Raw genomic sequence first — 14,399 nt, 5'->3', positions numbered from 1 at the left:
ACATACCGCAGGTAGTAATTCTGCAATTTCACATTTGAGTTCCTTCAGAACTCTTGGGTGAAAACCATCTGGTCCTGGTGACTTATTACTGTTTAATTTATTCCAAAACATCCTCTATTGCAGGGGTGGGCAAACTACGGCCCGGGGGCTGCATCCAGCTCTCCAGACATTTTAATCTGGCCCTCGAGCTTCCTGCAGGGAGCGGAGTGTGGGGCTTGCCCTGCTCCAGCACTCCAGCCAGGGAGCGGGATTGGGATTTGCCCCACTCCACGGAGCTCCCGGAAGCAGCGGCATGTCCCCCCTCTGGCTCCTACACATATGGGCAGCCAGGAGGCTCCACACGCTGCCCAAGTGCTGCCCCCACAGCTCCCATTGGCCAGGAACTGCTGCGGGGCTGGACCCTGTGGACAGGACAGCGTGCAGAGCTGCCTGGTTATGCCTCCATGTAGGAGGTGGAGGGGGGACATGCTGCTGCTTGAGGTAAGCGCCAGCACCCTGACCCCCTCCTGTGCCCCAACCCCCTGCCCCAGCCCTGATCCCCATCCTGCCCTCTGAACCCCTCCATTCCAGTCCGGAGCAACCTCCTTCATCCCCAGTGCCTCATCCCCAGCCCCATCCCAGAGCCCACACCCCCAGCCAGAGCCCTCATCTCTTCCCCTCCCCCCCGCACCCCAACCCTCTGCCCCAGCCCAGAGCCCCCTCCCGCACCCTGAGCTCCTCATTTCTGTTCCCACCCCAGAGTCTGCACCCCCAGCCAGAGCCCTCACCCCTCTAACACCCCAAACCCCAATTTCGTGAGCATTCATGGCCTGCCATACAATTTCCATAACCAGATGTGGCCCTTGGGCCAAAAAGTTTGCCCACCCCTGCTCTATTGACACCTCAATCTGGGACAATTCCTTAGATTTGTCACCTAAAAAGAATGTCTCAAGTGTGGGAACCTCCCTCACATCTTCTTAAGTGAAGACCGACGCAAAGAATTCACTTAACTTCTACGCAAGGGCCTTGTTTTCCTTGAGGGCTCCTTTAGTGCCTGGATTGTCCAGTGGACCCATTGGTTGTTTGGCTGGCATCCTGCTTCTGATATATTTAGACAAAAAATGCTGTTAGTTTTTGTGTCTTTTTCTAGTTGCTCTTCAAATTCTTTGTCCTGCTTAATTATTCTTTTACACTTGACTCACCAGAGTTTATATTCCTCCAGTAGGATTTGACTACCAGTTGTTCAAAGATGTCTTTTTGTCTCTAATGGCCTCTTTTACTCTGCTGGTGTTTTGTTGTTTTGGTTTTTTTTGGTCTTGTAGTGGCTCAATGCGGGGTCCCTCCCACTCTGGGGCCTCTGGAGGCCACACCGCCTCACTACGTCACTGATACGTCGGCCGCTGTTGGGAACGAAGCAGTCTCCGCTTGCAGCTGGGACCCAGGCCTGTGCTCAGTCAGCCGTGGATCAAGGCAGGGCAATAAAGAGTCTGAGGCTCAGGCCTGTGTGCAGGCTGAGCGGCAAATGAACAGTCAATTAGCCCAGGCCCTGGATCCAGGGGGTGCAGCAAAGAGTGTGAGGCTCAGGCTTCTGGCCTGGGGAAGGGGAGACTGCCACCCCCGGGTTGGGGTGTCAGGGGAGACACAGGCCCACCCACTCCACTGCGTCCTGGCCCAGGGCCTTAGCAATGACAAAGCGCTTTGTCACTGGGTCAGCGGGGATCCATGCTGCAACACGTTGACTCACCCTCTGTCAGCGTTGCGGCCAGACAGGGGTCTGCTACCTCTGGGCCACTTCCACACTCCCCTTCTTGGTGTACCTGTTTCTGTGAGGAGTGGTCAAGGTTGACAGTGGCTTCTGGGACCACGAGCAAGTCTTTGGGGGTCTGGTCCATCAGTGGTCTGGGCCAGTCATCTTCTCCCCCCGGGAGTCAGGTCCGACAGCGCTCTGGGCCAGTTATCTGCTTCCTCCAGATCTGAATCAGCTAGCAGCCCCGGTGGCCCAAGCCAGTCCTCTGCTCTCTCAGAACCCTCCATTGCTTCCCAGCTCAGGAGGCCACAGGGGTGTCTGGTCTCTCCAGTGGTTCCCTCCCTACTGAGCTTTCTGGGTCACCTTTTATACTTCCTGCCCCTCCCTCCCACCTCCTGGGGGAGGGGCAACTAGGCCCTGGTTCCACCCACCAGGGTTCAGTGCAGGGGCCCTCCCACTCTGGGTCCTCGGGAGGCCACCCTGCCTCACTACACCCCAACCTCCCTTAAGTCCAGCTCCTGATCTTCGGAGCTGGTCTCTTAGCTTTTCCCTAGGCGGGACCAAAAATCTGCATTAGCATTTGGTTTCCCTGCATGGTGTCAGATAGTGAAGGCATACTGCTGTAAGGTGAGGTACCATCTCATCAGCCAAGCGTTGGTGGTTTTCATGGTATCCAACCACTTCAGGGGCTCATGGTCGGTTATCAGAATGAAGGGTTTCCCGAAAAGGTAGTATCTGAGGGTCTCAATCGCCCATTTGATGGCGAGGGCCTCCTTTTCTATAACCGCATAGTGGCATTCTGGAGAAGAGCTTCTGGCTAATGTAGAGGACAGGGTGCCCTTCCCCATCCACGTCCTGGGACAAGACCACCCCTAACCCCAACTCCGAAGCATCTGTCTGGACCAGGAACTCTTGGTCAAAAATCGGGGCTGAATAGTACAGTTTCCCAACACAGGCCCTCCTTGAGGGTTTGGAATGCCTCTTTGCATTCTGCTGACCATTGTACCCGACGGGGGCTGTCCTTAGTTAAAAGGGCCATGAGGGGAGCCGCAATGGATGAGAACTGGGGGATGAAGCGTCAATTGTACCCTGCTATGCCCAAAAACTGCCAGACCTACTGCTTTGTAGTTGGCATTGGGCAGGCCTGGAGGGCTTGGACCTTCCGAGGGTCCATATGAGGCCTCACCCTAGGGTATATCTCAGGTAGGTAGTTTCCTGTCATCCAATCTGACATTTCTTGGGGTTGGCCGTGAGGCCTGCTTTCCGAATGGTCCACAGGACCACCACTACCCGGAGTAAGTGTTCTTCCCAGTGGTGACTATAGATAACAACGTTGTCTAGGTAAGTGGCTGCGTAGGTGATATGCGGACTCAGGAGGTGATCCATCATGCGCTGAAAAGTAGCTGGGGTCCCATGGAGGCTGAAAGGCATCTGGAAAAATTGATATAGCCCCGTTGGAGTGGCGAATGCCGTCTTCTCTCTGAAATGTGGGTCCAGGGGGATCTGCCAATACCCTTTTGTGAGATCAAGTGTGGTGATGTAATTGGCAGTTCCAAGACGGTCGAGGAGCTCATCAATCTGGGGCATCAGATAGGCATCAAACTTCAAGATCGCATTTACTTTCCGAAAATCAATACAGAAGTGATGGCTCCCATCAGGTTTTGGGACCAGTACAATGGGGCTGCGCCATTCACTTTGCGACCGCTTGATGACTCCCAATTCTACCATTGTTTGGATCTCCTTTTCCACAATCTCTTGCATCTGCTGTGGGAGAGGGCGGGTCGCTTCTTGGACTACCTGTCCCAGGGTTGTCTGGATCATGTGGCGTATGACGGTGGTCTGCCCAGGGCGTGTGATGAAAGGCTTCCAGGAGGCACTGAGCTTGTTTCCGCTAATTAGCTGACAGTGTGTTGCCCAACTGAGGCTCCTCTGTCTTGTCCAACTCAGGCACTTGGGGCCCTAGGGCTGGTTCAGGTGGGTAGGGGGTGATTAGCAATCCTTCCTGGGCACACCAGGGTTTCAAGAGGTTCACATGGTACACCTGTTTCTTCTTCCTCTGGTTGGACTGGTAAACCTCGTAGGTGACAGGCCCCATCTGATGGACGATTTCGTATGGGACTTGCCACTGAGCCAGGAGCTTCGACTCTTCTGATGGGAGGAGTAGAAGTACCTCGTCCCCAGGTGCAAAGCTTCTTGTTTGGGCCCCGTGGTCATAGCAGCACTCCTGGATTCCTTGGGCCACCTGAAGATTTTCTCAGGCAAGAGAGTCCTGGCTTGGTCAAGGCAGTCTCGCAATTGCCTTACATATTGGAGGAGCCCCTTGGAGTTTGAGGGGGTGTATTCCCAGGCCTCTCTCATCAGATCCAGTACCCCGCAGGGCTGGCATCCATACAAGAGTTCAAAGGGAGAGAACTTAGTGGACGACTGGGGTACCTCGCAGTTGGCCAGGAGCAACGGCGGAAGTAGCTGGTCCCACTATTGCAGTTCTTGAGGATAATTTCCTCAGCATTGTCTTGAGCATTCTATTAAAGTGCTCAATGAGCCCATCCATTAGGGGATGGTATATGGATATTTGCAGCTTCAGAATGTCAAGCAGGGCACACACTTGGCGGAGTAACCAGGAGTGAAATCGGTCCCCTCGTCAGTAAGGAGCTCTCAGGGAAGCCCCACCTGGGTGAAAACCTTCACCAGCTCAGCCGCGATGGTGCAGGCGCTGGTGTTCTGCAGTGGGATGGCCTCAGGTAAATGGGTGGCATAGTCCAGTAGGATGAGGATATGCCAGAACCCAGCCTTGCTCTTGGGGAGCGGCCCAATCAGGTCCATGGTGACTTGCTCAAAGGGCACTCCCACCACAGGCAAGGGAACTAAGGGTTTCTTCAGCATCCTGGGATCGGCGGCCAACTGGCAGTCAGGGCATGAATGGCAATAGTCCCTTACCTCCTAGTGAACTCCCGGCCAATAGAAGTGGGATAAGACCTGAGCCGGGTCTTTTCTTGGCCCAGGTGGCCAGCTGCAGGGATATTGTGAGCAAGCTTCAGAACACTTCTGTGATGGCATCGGGGAACAACCAGCTGGGTCCGGACCTCCTGGGTCTGGGGGTCCCACTCTACCTGATAGAGGCGATCAGCTGTAAGTTCAAACCGCAGCCACTGCAGTGCTCTCTGGGGGGTCTACTACAGTCTCATTGACACGGGACACTTGGTGATAGGCATGCTCAAGGGTGGTTTCATCCCACTGGTCTTGTGGGAAGGTGGACAGGGAGGTTCTCGCAGGGTCTTCCCCCACTGGATCTGGGGGCTGGGTTTCAGTCTGGGATGCATTGGGGTTTTCCTCCCTCTGTTCCTCTTCCTCTGGTTCATGGTGTCCCTCTTCATTGGCCTCAGGGCCCTGGTCTGTCACTGTGTCTTCCCCTAGAGCTCTGTCTTCAGCTGTCCCCTGAAGGCTGGCCTCCCAGAGAAGGTCATTAAAGCCTGGCCAGCCCCGGCCAAGAATGACGGAATAGGCAATGGTGGGGGCCAACCCTACCATCACCTCCTTGGTCACCCCATTTATCGTTGTACCCTGGGGGTACACTTTTATGTCTCTGTGAACACAATGGAGTCAAATCTTTCCTTCAGTCCTTTTTGGGTTCAGGATGACTCCCTGCCGTACGAGGGTCTGCCTATTTCCCAAATCCAGGAGGGCCATGACTGACTTGGGGCCCACTTCCACCGGCGTTGTCAGCTTTGGGGAGGATGGCTTGTGGGCCTGAGATTCCCTGGTTCAGACCTAGCCAAAGCTACAATCCATCTCTGGACATTCCCACTGTAAGTGTCCGAAATGGCCACACATGAACCAGGGCCCCACGTTTGAATGCGCTTATGGGCGTGACGCTTCTAAAGGTGGGCTCCAATGATAATCTGGGCCTGCTGAGCTCAAGACTCCCCAAGAGGCATGCCCTGTGGATGATCGGGGTGGGGGCGTTACGGACGTGGTTCTGTGAGTTGCAGGTGCCTGGGTTCTGCTCAGGTCTGGGTCTGGGTCTGGGTCGATGCTGGGGTCATCGCCCTAGTTGTGGTGCCCAGAGCCTGGGCCCCCAGCCTGATGGGATCTTCAGCAGCCAAGAAGTCCTCCATCAAGTTGACGGCTGTGCTTAAAGTTTTTGGGTGATGTCAGAGTACCCATGCCCTACCGCGGGGCAGGAGAATCTGGGTGAATTGCTCCAGGGCCACTTGCTCAGTGACTTCTCCCGCCGAATGCCGCTCTGGGAGCAACCACCACCAGCAGAGGTCCTTTATCTCATGGGCGATGATGCGAGGTTGAGCCCCTGAAGGGTAGGTTGCTTTTCGGAGCCGCCAATGAAAGGTCGCAGGGCCGGGGCGTCCAGGATGACCGTCTTCACCCATCTGCACTCTCGTGCATCTTCATTTGGCCCCCAGTAGGTGGTCTGGGTGATTCCACTCAAGTATGGGGCCAAGAGGGTGGCCCACTGTTCCTGGGGCCACCCAGCCACCCGCTCAAAGGTCTCCAAGAATGCTTCTGGATCATCCTTGGGTCCCAACTTGGAGAGCCGGGCAGGCACCAGGGCCGTGGTGGGGCCAACGGCTCCGCAGATCGGGGCCTACTGGGTTGGGGTAGCAAGGTCGAGAGCTGTTGGAGGCACTGCTGCTGCAGCTACCGATGTTGCACCCCCAGTTCCCAGGGGGCTTGCTGTTGTTGGGCCCCAGCTGCTGCACCAGTTGTTGTTGCTGCTGGCTTTCAGCCAGGTACATAAGGAGCTTCTCCAGCTCCATTCTTTTCTCTCTCTTTCCCCCCTTCCCCCAAGAACTCATCAGGGGCAGCCATGGGACCCCTTATCACAGGGGTCAGGTCGATGCCCACATTCTCCACCAAGTGTAGTGGCTCAGTACAGGGGCCCTCCCACTCTGGATCCTCGGGAAGCCACCCCACCTCACTATGTCATTGATACATCAGCCACTGTGGAGAATGAAGCTGTCTCTGCTCGGTGGTGCAGCAAAGAGTCTGAGGCTCAGGCCTGTGTGCAGGCTGAGTGGCAAATAAACAGTCAATTAGCCCAGGCCCTGGATCTAGGAGGTGCAGCAAAGAGTCTGAGGCTCAGGCTTCTGTCCTGGGGAAGAGGAGACTGCCAGCCCCAGCTTAGGGGGGATGCAGGCCCACTCACTCCACTGTATCCCAGCCCAGGGCCCTAACAGTGACAAAGCACTTTGTCACTGGGGATCCACGCCGCAACACGCTGTCAGGTCCGATGGCGGTCTGGGCCAGTTGTCTGCTTCCTCCAGGGCTGAATCAGCTAGCGGCCCCAGTGGCCCAGGCCAGTCCTCTGCTCCCTCAGCACCCAGCTCGGGAGACCACAGGAGACATCTGGTCTTTCCAGTGGTTGCCTCCCTACTGAGCTTTCTGGGCCACCTTTTATACTTCCTGCCCCTCCCTCCCACTTCCTGGGGGAGGGGCAACTAGGCCCTGGCTCCACCCACCAGGGCTCAGTGTGGGGGCCCTCCCACTCCAGGTCCTCGGGAGGTCACCCCGCCTCACTACAGTCCTCATACTGTTTTTTTAATTTAGGGTATACATATAGTTTGAGCCTCTATTGTGTTTTGAAAAAGTTTCCATGCAGCTTGCAGGCAGTCTTGTGACTCTTCCTTTTAATTTCCGTTATTTTGTGTAGTTCCCCTTTTTGAAGTTAAATGCTACTGTGGTGAGTTATTCTGCTGTTTTTCCCCCTACAAGGATGTTAATTTGAGTTACATTATAGTCACTATTATAAATTGGTTCAGCTATGTTCACCTCGTGGACCAGATCCCATGCACCACTCAAGACGAAATCAAGAACTGCCTCTCCTCTTGTTTCAGAGTAGCAGCCGTGTTAGTCTGTATCCACAAAAAGAAAAGGAGGACTTGTGGCACCTTAGAGACTAACAAATTTATTTGAGCATAAGCTTTCGTGAGCTACAGCTCACTTCATCAGATGCATGCAGTGGAAAATACAGTGGGGAGATTTTATGTACACAGAGAACATGAAACAATGGGTGTTACCATACACACTGTAACAAGAGTGATCAGGTAAGGTGAGCTATTACCAGCAGGAGAGAAAAAAAACTTTTGTAGTGATAATCAAGGTGGGCCATTTCCAGCAGTTGACAAGAACATGTGAGGAACGGTAGGGGGGAGAAATAAAAATGGGGAAATAGTTTTACTTTGTGTAATGACCCATCCACTCCCAGTCTTTATTCAAGCCTAAGTTAATTGTATCCAGTTTGCAAATTAATTCCAATTCAGCAGTCTCTCGTTGGAGTCTGGTTTTGAAGTTTTTTTGTTGTTGAAGAATTGCCACTTTTAGGGCTGTAATCGAGTGACCAGAGAGATTGAAGTGTTCTCCGACTGGTTTTTGAATGTTATAATTCTTGACATCTGATTTGTGTCCATTTATTCTTTTACGTAGAGACTGTCCAGTTTGGCCAATGTACACAGCAGAGGGGCATTGCTGGCACATGATGGCATATATCACATTGGTAGATGTGCAGGTGAACGAGCATCTGATAGTGTGGCTGATGTGATTAGGCCCTATTATGGTGTCCCCTGAATAGATATGTGGACACAGTTGGCAAAGGGCTTTGTTGCAAGGATAAGTTCCTGGGTTAGTGGTTCTGTTGTGTGGTTGCTGGTGAGTATTTGCTTCAGGTTGGGGGGCTGTCTGTAAGCAAGGACTGGCCTGTCTCCCAAGATCTGTGAGAGTGATGGGTAGTCTTCAGGATAGGTTGTAGATCCTTGATGATGCGTTGGAGAGGTTTTAGTTGGGGGCTGAAGGTGATGGCTAGTGGCGTTCTGTTATTTTCTTTGTTGGGCCTGTCCTGTAGTAGGTAACTTCTGGGTACTCTTCTGGCTCTGTCAATCTGTTTCTTCACTTCAGCAGGTGGGTATTGTAGTTGTAAGAACGCTTGATAGAGATCTTGTAGTTGTTTGTCTCTGTCTGAGGGGTTGGAGCAAATGCGGTTGTATCGTAGAGCTTGGCTGTAGACAATGGATCGTGTAGTGTGGTCTGGATGAAAGCTGGAGGCATGTAGGTAGGAATAGCGGTCAGTAGGTTTCCGGTATAGGGTGGTGTTTATGTGACCATCGCTTATTAGCACTGTAGTGTCTCGTGTGGACTGGTCCAGGCTGAGGCTGATGGTGAGATGGAAATTGTTGAAATTATGGTGGAATTCATCAAGGGCTTCTTTTCCATGGGTCCAGATGATGAAGATGTCATCAATATAGCGCAAGTAGAGTAGGGGCATAAGGGGATGAGAGCTGAGGAAGCGTTGTTCTAAGTCAGCCATAAAAATGTTGGCATACTGTGGGGCCATGCGGGTACCCATAGCAGTGCCGCTGATTTGAAGGTATACATTGTCCCCAAATGTGAAACAGTTATGGGTGAGGACAAAGTCACAAAGTTCAGCCACCAGGTTTGCTGTGACATCATCGGGGATACTGTTCCTGACAGCTTGCAGTCCATCTTTGTGTGGAATGTTGGTGTAGAGGGCTTCTACATCCATAGTGGCCAGGATGGTGTTTTCAGGAAGATCACCAATGGATTGCAGTTTCCTCAGGAAATCAGTGGTGTCTCGAAGATAGCTGGGAGTGCTGGTAGCGTAGGGCCTGAGGAGGGAGTCTACATAGCCAGACAATCCTGCTGTCAGGGTGCCAATACCTGAGATGATGGGGCGTCCAGGATTTCCAGGTTTATGGATCTTGGGTAGCAGATAGAATACCCCAGTTCAGGGTTCCAGGGGTGTGTCTGTGCAGATTTGTTCTTGTGCTTTTTCAGGGAGTTTCTTGAGCAGATGGTGTAGTTTTTTTTTGGTAACCCTCAGTGGGATCAGAAGGTAATGGTTTGGAGAATGTGGTGTTGGAGAGCTGCCTAGCAGCCTCTTGTTCATATTCTGACCTATTCATCCTCTTGTGGGTTCCAGGAGTAGCTGCTTCAAGAAACAGTTATTAATGTTGTCTAGAAATGTTATCTCTGCATCCTGTCTTGAGGTGACATGTTACCAGTCAATATGGCGATAGTTAAACCCCCCCCCACATTATTTCTGTTTTTGCAGCTTCTCTGATCTCCCTGAGCATTTCACAATCACCATTGCAATCTTACATAGGTGGGTGGTAGTATATTCCTACCGCCGTACTCTTATTTTTCAAGCATGGAATTTCTATCCATAGAGATTCTATGGTACTGTTTGATTCATTTAAGATTTTTATTATATTTGATTCTATGATTTCTTTCACATACAGTGCCTCACCCGCACCAGTATTACCTACTCTGTCATTCCTATATATTTTGTACTCTTGTATTACCGTGTCCCATTGATTATCATTCTTCCACCAAAACATCAATAAATATTGCATCTGGCATTTTTAACTCCTCTCCTGCCCCAAATGCAGCTTTCATATATTTAGAAGTACTCTAAATATAGGCACTGCTACACCAGATCAGACCAAAGCTCCATCGAATCCGGCATCCTGAATCCTAGAGTTAGTTGCCTTTGCTTCATGCTTTAGAAGAAAGCTGCTCTCCCCCTCACCCCTGTGCCCCAATGCATCTGGTTAACTCTGTGCTCATGATAATTCCTGTGTGGCTCATGCACACACCTCAAGCAAATATAACACTTAGGCTACAGAACTACTTTGTGGTGAATTCCATTTCATTCAGCTTGTAGGCTAAGGTGCTACCTAATGTAGGGATACCAGAATCTGACACCAAGACCTCAGTCTGGTAAAGCAATTAAGTACATGCTTGACTTTAAGTGTACAAGTAATCCCTATGATGAGGTATTCACTCCCCCACCCCCCGAAGGGATGAAGGTGGCTCAGAAGGAGCTAATTAACCTAGTTGACTGGACCTGGGGGAGACTTAGGCTTGACTGACAAGCACTAATTGGAGCTGGAGCCCATCTGAGCACGAGCTTGTCTAAAGCCAGGACATGGGAATAGCAGGGGCTGCAGCCTGGAGGTCTGCAGTCACACTCTGAACCTGGTAAAGAGAGAAAGAGGAAACCCAGTGGGGGTGTGGACACCCTGGGATCTTGACCCCAAGGGAAGGGTTTACCCAGAGGGGTGGTGGTGAAGAAAACCTGCAGAGGGTGGAGTAGGAAGACGCCCACGGACATGGCAGTGAGGATTGAGACAGTGCAAGCCTTGGCTGCCAATTGTAGGGTCTCTGGGCTGGAACCTGGAGTAGTGGGCATGCCTGCATTCCCCTAACAGCCTCTTGGAAAGTGGCACAATCTTGACTAGGAAGACTGCCTGGAATGGCACTCGGACAGCTGGTCCAGTGAGACTTTATTACCTTGGAAGGGGAAAACTATGTAGTGACCTGGCCAAAGGGCTGAATCACGAAGAGGAAGCACTGTGATTCCTAGAGAGCAAGAGGGGCTACGTCGCAAGTGAGCAAGTGAAGGAAGAAGGCATCCAAATAGGCAGAGCTAATTCCCAGATGCAGCCACTGGGGGATGCCACAGCAGGGAACAGATCTCTCCCCTCCCGCATTACAGTCCTACTGAAGTCAAGTAATCACATGCTTAAAGTTAAATACCCACTTAAGTGCTTTGCCGAATTGGGTCCTATGTGAACAAATATGATGATAAAATCAAACCAACCCTCCTCCCGCCCAAAGGTGGAGCATATTTCCATAATGTGTTCTATATTAATCACACTACAGTATTTGAAACTTCAGCATACGTTGTAGTGTATTTAATACAAAGAATGAAATCTCAAATAATATGAAATGTCATTGCAGCATCTGCTATTACATCTTTACTGTGAGCTGGAAATTAGCCAAAGGGTAGATTGGTGAGGGTCCACTTGACAGCATTCAGTATTAATACTTTGCATTTCTTTAGCACTTTTCATGTAAAGATGTCAGAGCACTTTATAAACATGAATGCAAATCAACCTCCCACCACCCCTGTGTGAAGAAAGTTTATTATCCAAGGTTACCAATGGAGAAAATGTATCTAGGTGGCTTTAAAAAATACCTCAGAAAACTGAATACGGTATCTCCCCCATCTCTCTGTAGCCACCTCGTGTTGTCTCTTGACTTATACGTACGTTTTGAGCTCTTCATCTTTTTGTTCTGTTTTGTACAGCGCCTAGCACAGTGGGATCCTGGTCCATGACCTGGGCTCCTAGGTGCTGTCACAGGACAACTAATAAACACAAATAGTATCTCATTCTTTGAGCGCTACATTAATTACTTGCCATTCACAAAACATTGTGGTCAGTTTTCAAAGTGACTCGAGATTCTGGGTGTCTCAATTTTTGGGTGCCTAATTAGATACACTTAAATGGGCTTCATTTGCAGGAAATGCTCAGCACCTGCCCTCTGAAAATATGCCTCCTCAAGGGTCTCAAGTTAGGCATTCAAAAATGACAGCACCGAAAGTCATTAGTCACTGAAAATGTATGGCAGCAATACACACTAGATATTAACCAGCCTGACTGGACAAGGCAGCGAGGTGCTATGAAACTGCTATTGTGCAAGGACTCCTGCTTTATGTATTGGTATTGCATGAACTGTACTGGTTTTGTATGAATTTGTTATCCATCACTGGAAAAAGCCCAGACAAATACATAAAAGCATTGCAGTGCTTTGTATATGCAACAAAACAGCAACACAGGAAAGTTGCACTGACAGTTTGAAAGTTCATCTGAGATACATGTAGATTTATTTTTAAAACATTTCTTTATAAAACCAAGAATATGGCAAATATTTTTGTTCAATAAACTTATGACTCAGTTCACCAGCCTGGCCAATGCACACTGTAGGCTAAATTCTCTTCCAGCTATTTTTCTATTGAAATTAATTATAGGGCTGTTCAGCAATGAGATGTCAGTCTCCTCCTGGAAAGGGCCACTGGCGTAGCCACCATTATTAAAAGAAGGAGAGACTCTTCTGGCCTAAACACTTGTTCCATGTTGCTGTTATCAAGATATGCAGAATGGGGTTCCCCAAGGCATCAGTTGTGCCTTACTGCTTCAGATTATGCTTTTCTCAGCTGTCCTGTCTCTTGTGATGTTCCTGGATCACGGTTCATTTATCTTCCTGGGGTGAAATCCTGGCCTCACTGAAGGCACTGGGAGTTTTGTCACTGACTTCAATGGAGCCATGATTTCACTCCTTAAGTTTAGCTATAGACCTCAGAGAAAACATTATTGTGTAATTAAACACAACTGAAAAATCATTCTCTGATCTTTTACTACATGCAGGAGGGAGTTACCGCAAAGTGATTAATACTGTTCAGTTTGAGTGAGAAACTCTTTCCGAGCCATTTAGCATGTTTGGGGACTAACAGGATGATTCTGACAAATGCAAGACCAGGGATTGTTTGTGCAAAACTTACAGCAGAGTGACTATTTTTGGTGCTGCTCAAATAACATTTTTAAAAGTTTCTTCTGCTATTACTCTTACAGCAGCTTAGTAACAGTGGAGTTAGCAGGCCTGGGTTCTGTTTCTGAATGTGCTATTGACTTACTAATGTGACCTTCTGGAAGTTGAAACCCTCTGTGCCCCAGTTTCCCCATCTGAAAAGTGGAAATGATAACTTGCCCTTCTTTGCAAAGTACTTTATGGTCTAGGGATGGAAAGGTCCGTATAAGTGCTAAATATTATTATTGGTCATAGTTTCAAACTTGGGTGCTTACAATCAGGCTCCTGAATTCCCTTTTGGGCACCTACATAAATGGGTTGAGAAAAGGCTGCTCAGCACTTTGAAAATCAGGCTATTTATTTAGGGTCGGGTTTTCAAAAGTGCTTAAGAGCTTGGGAGCACAAGTCTCACTGACTTCCTTGGTCACTTCGGCATTTCTGAATATCCAGCCCCGAGATGCCAAAATATGGATTTAGGAGCTTAGTTTCAAAAACCGTAGTTTGAAAATTTTTGCCCATTAGAGGTGGTAGTGAAGGGTTAAATATTTGTGAACTGGACACTTTCTCAAAAGGAAAAACTGTTTCGCTAAAGGTAATAATTAATTAATATGGAAGACCTCAGAGGCGAGATTTTTTTTTCCCAGTACTATAGTTATCAAAATGTAGAAATATACCTCTGGGTACAGCACAAATGTTTCTAGTAGAAGTGTGGCAGTCTTTTACAAATTTAAGTAGAAGGTTGTGTGTTCAAATTCTCTTTTTAATATCAATCACCAAAATAAAACAAGCAGAGCACAGGACTACTGTACATAGTCTGCTGAGCTGCTATGAAGATCACAGAATGTGGCATGTGCTAGACAAAAAGGTCATTAGAACTCAGGTCTTGTATTTAGGAAGTGAAGAGATGAATTGAGGCAAAAAGGATCTCCATGGGAACAAGAAACAATACTGCACAATCCTTTTACATTGGCAACCTGAGTCTCTCTCTCGTCCTCCCCTTTTAAAAAGGATGGCTGACAGCAAAATCAATTCGTGTCTGTGAGACAGGAAACATGATCGCAATCATTTTTGCAGCATCTCTCATTAGACATTTGGATATGAACTCATTCTTTACAGTATTCTTAGAACATCCCTCGACAATAAGCATTTCTAACATATGACGGTCTTTAATCCTAACATTACTAAACATCATACACACACCCTCTAGTAAACTACTACTTAAGAAACTTGATCCCCAAGGCATCTTTTCCAATGCAAGGCCAAGTCCTGTGAA

The 14,399-nt window shown here is 49.4% G+C and overlaps 1 protein-coding gene across 1 annotated transcript in view; it reads right to left on the bottom strand.

Annotated features, from left to right (window-relative positions):
* Positions 1-11,786: 11,786 nt before the first annotated feature.
* Positions 11,787-14,399, bottom strand: part of PSME4 (proteasome activator subunit 4) — a 218,182-nt gene continuing 215,569 nt past the window's right edge. Inside the window, exon 46 of the mRNA XM_073339167.1 lies at positions 11,787-11,906. Coding sequence (XP_073195268.1) covers positions 11,886-11,906 — 21 coding nt within the window. The 3' untranslated portion in view covers positions 11,787-11,885. The remainder of the gene's footprint in view (positions 11,907-14,399) is intronic.

Source organism: Lepidochelys kempii, chromosome 3 (genome assembly GCF_965140265.1).
Source record: "Lepidochelys kempii isolate rLepKem1 chromosome 3, rLepKem1.hap2, whole genome shotgun sequence".
Taxonomy (NCBI): domain Eukaryota; kingdom Metazoa; phylum Chordata; order Testudines; family Cheloniidae; genus Lepidochelys; species Lepidochelys kempii.
This window is presented reverse-complemented; position numbering and strand designations above follow the sequence as displayed.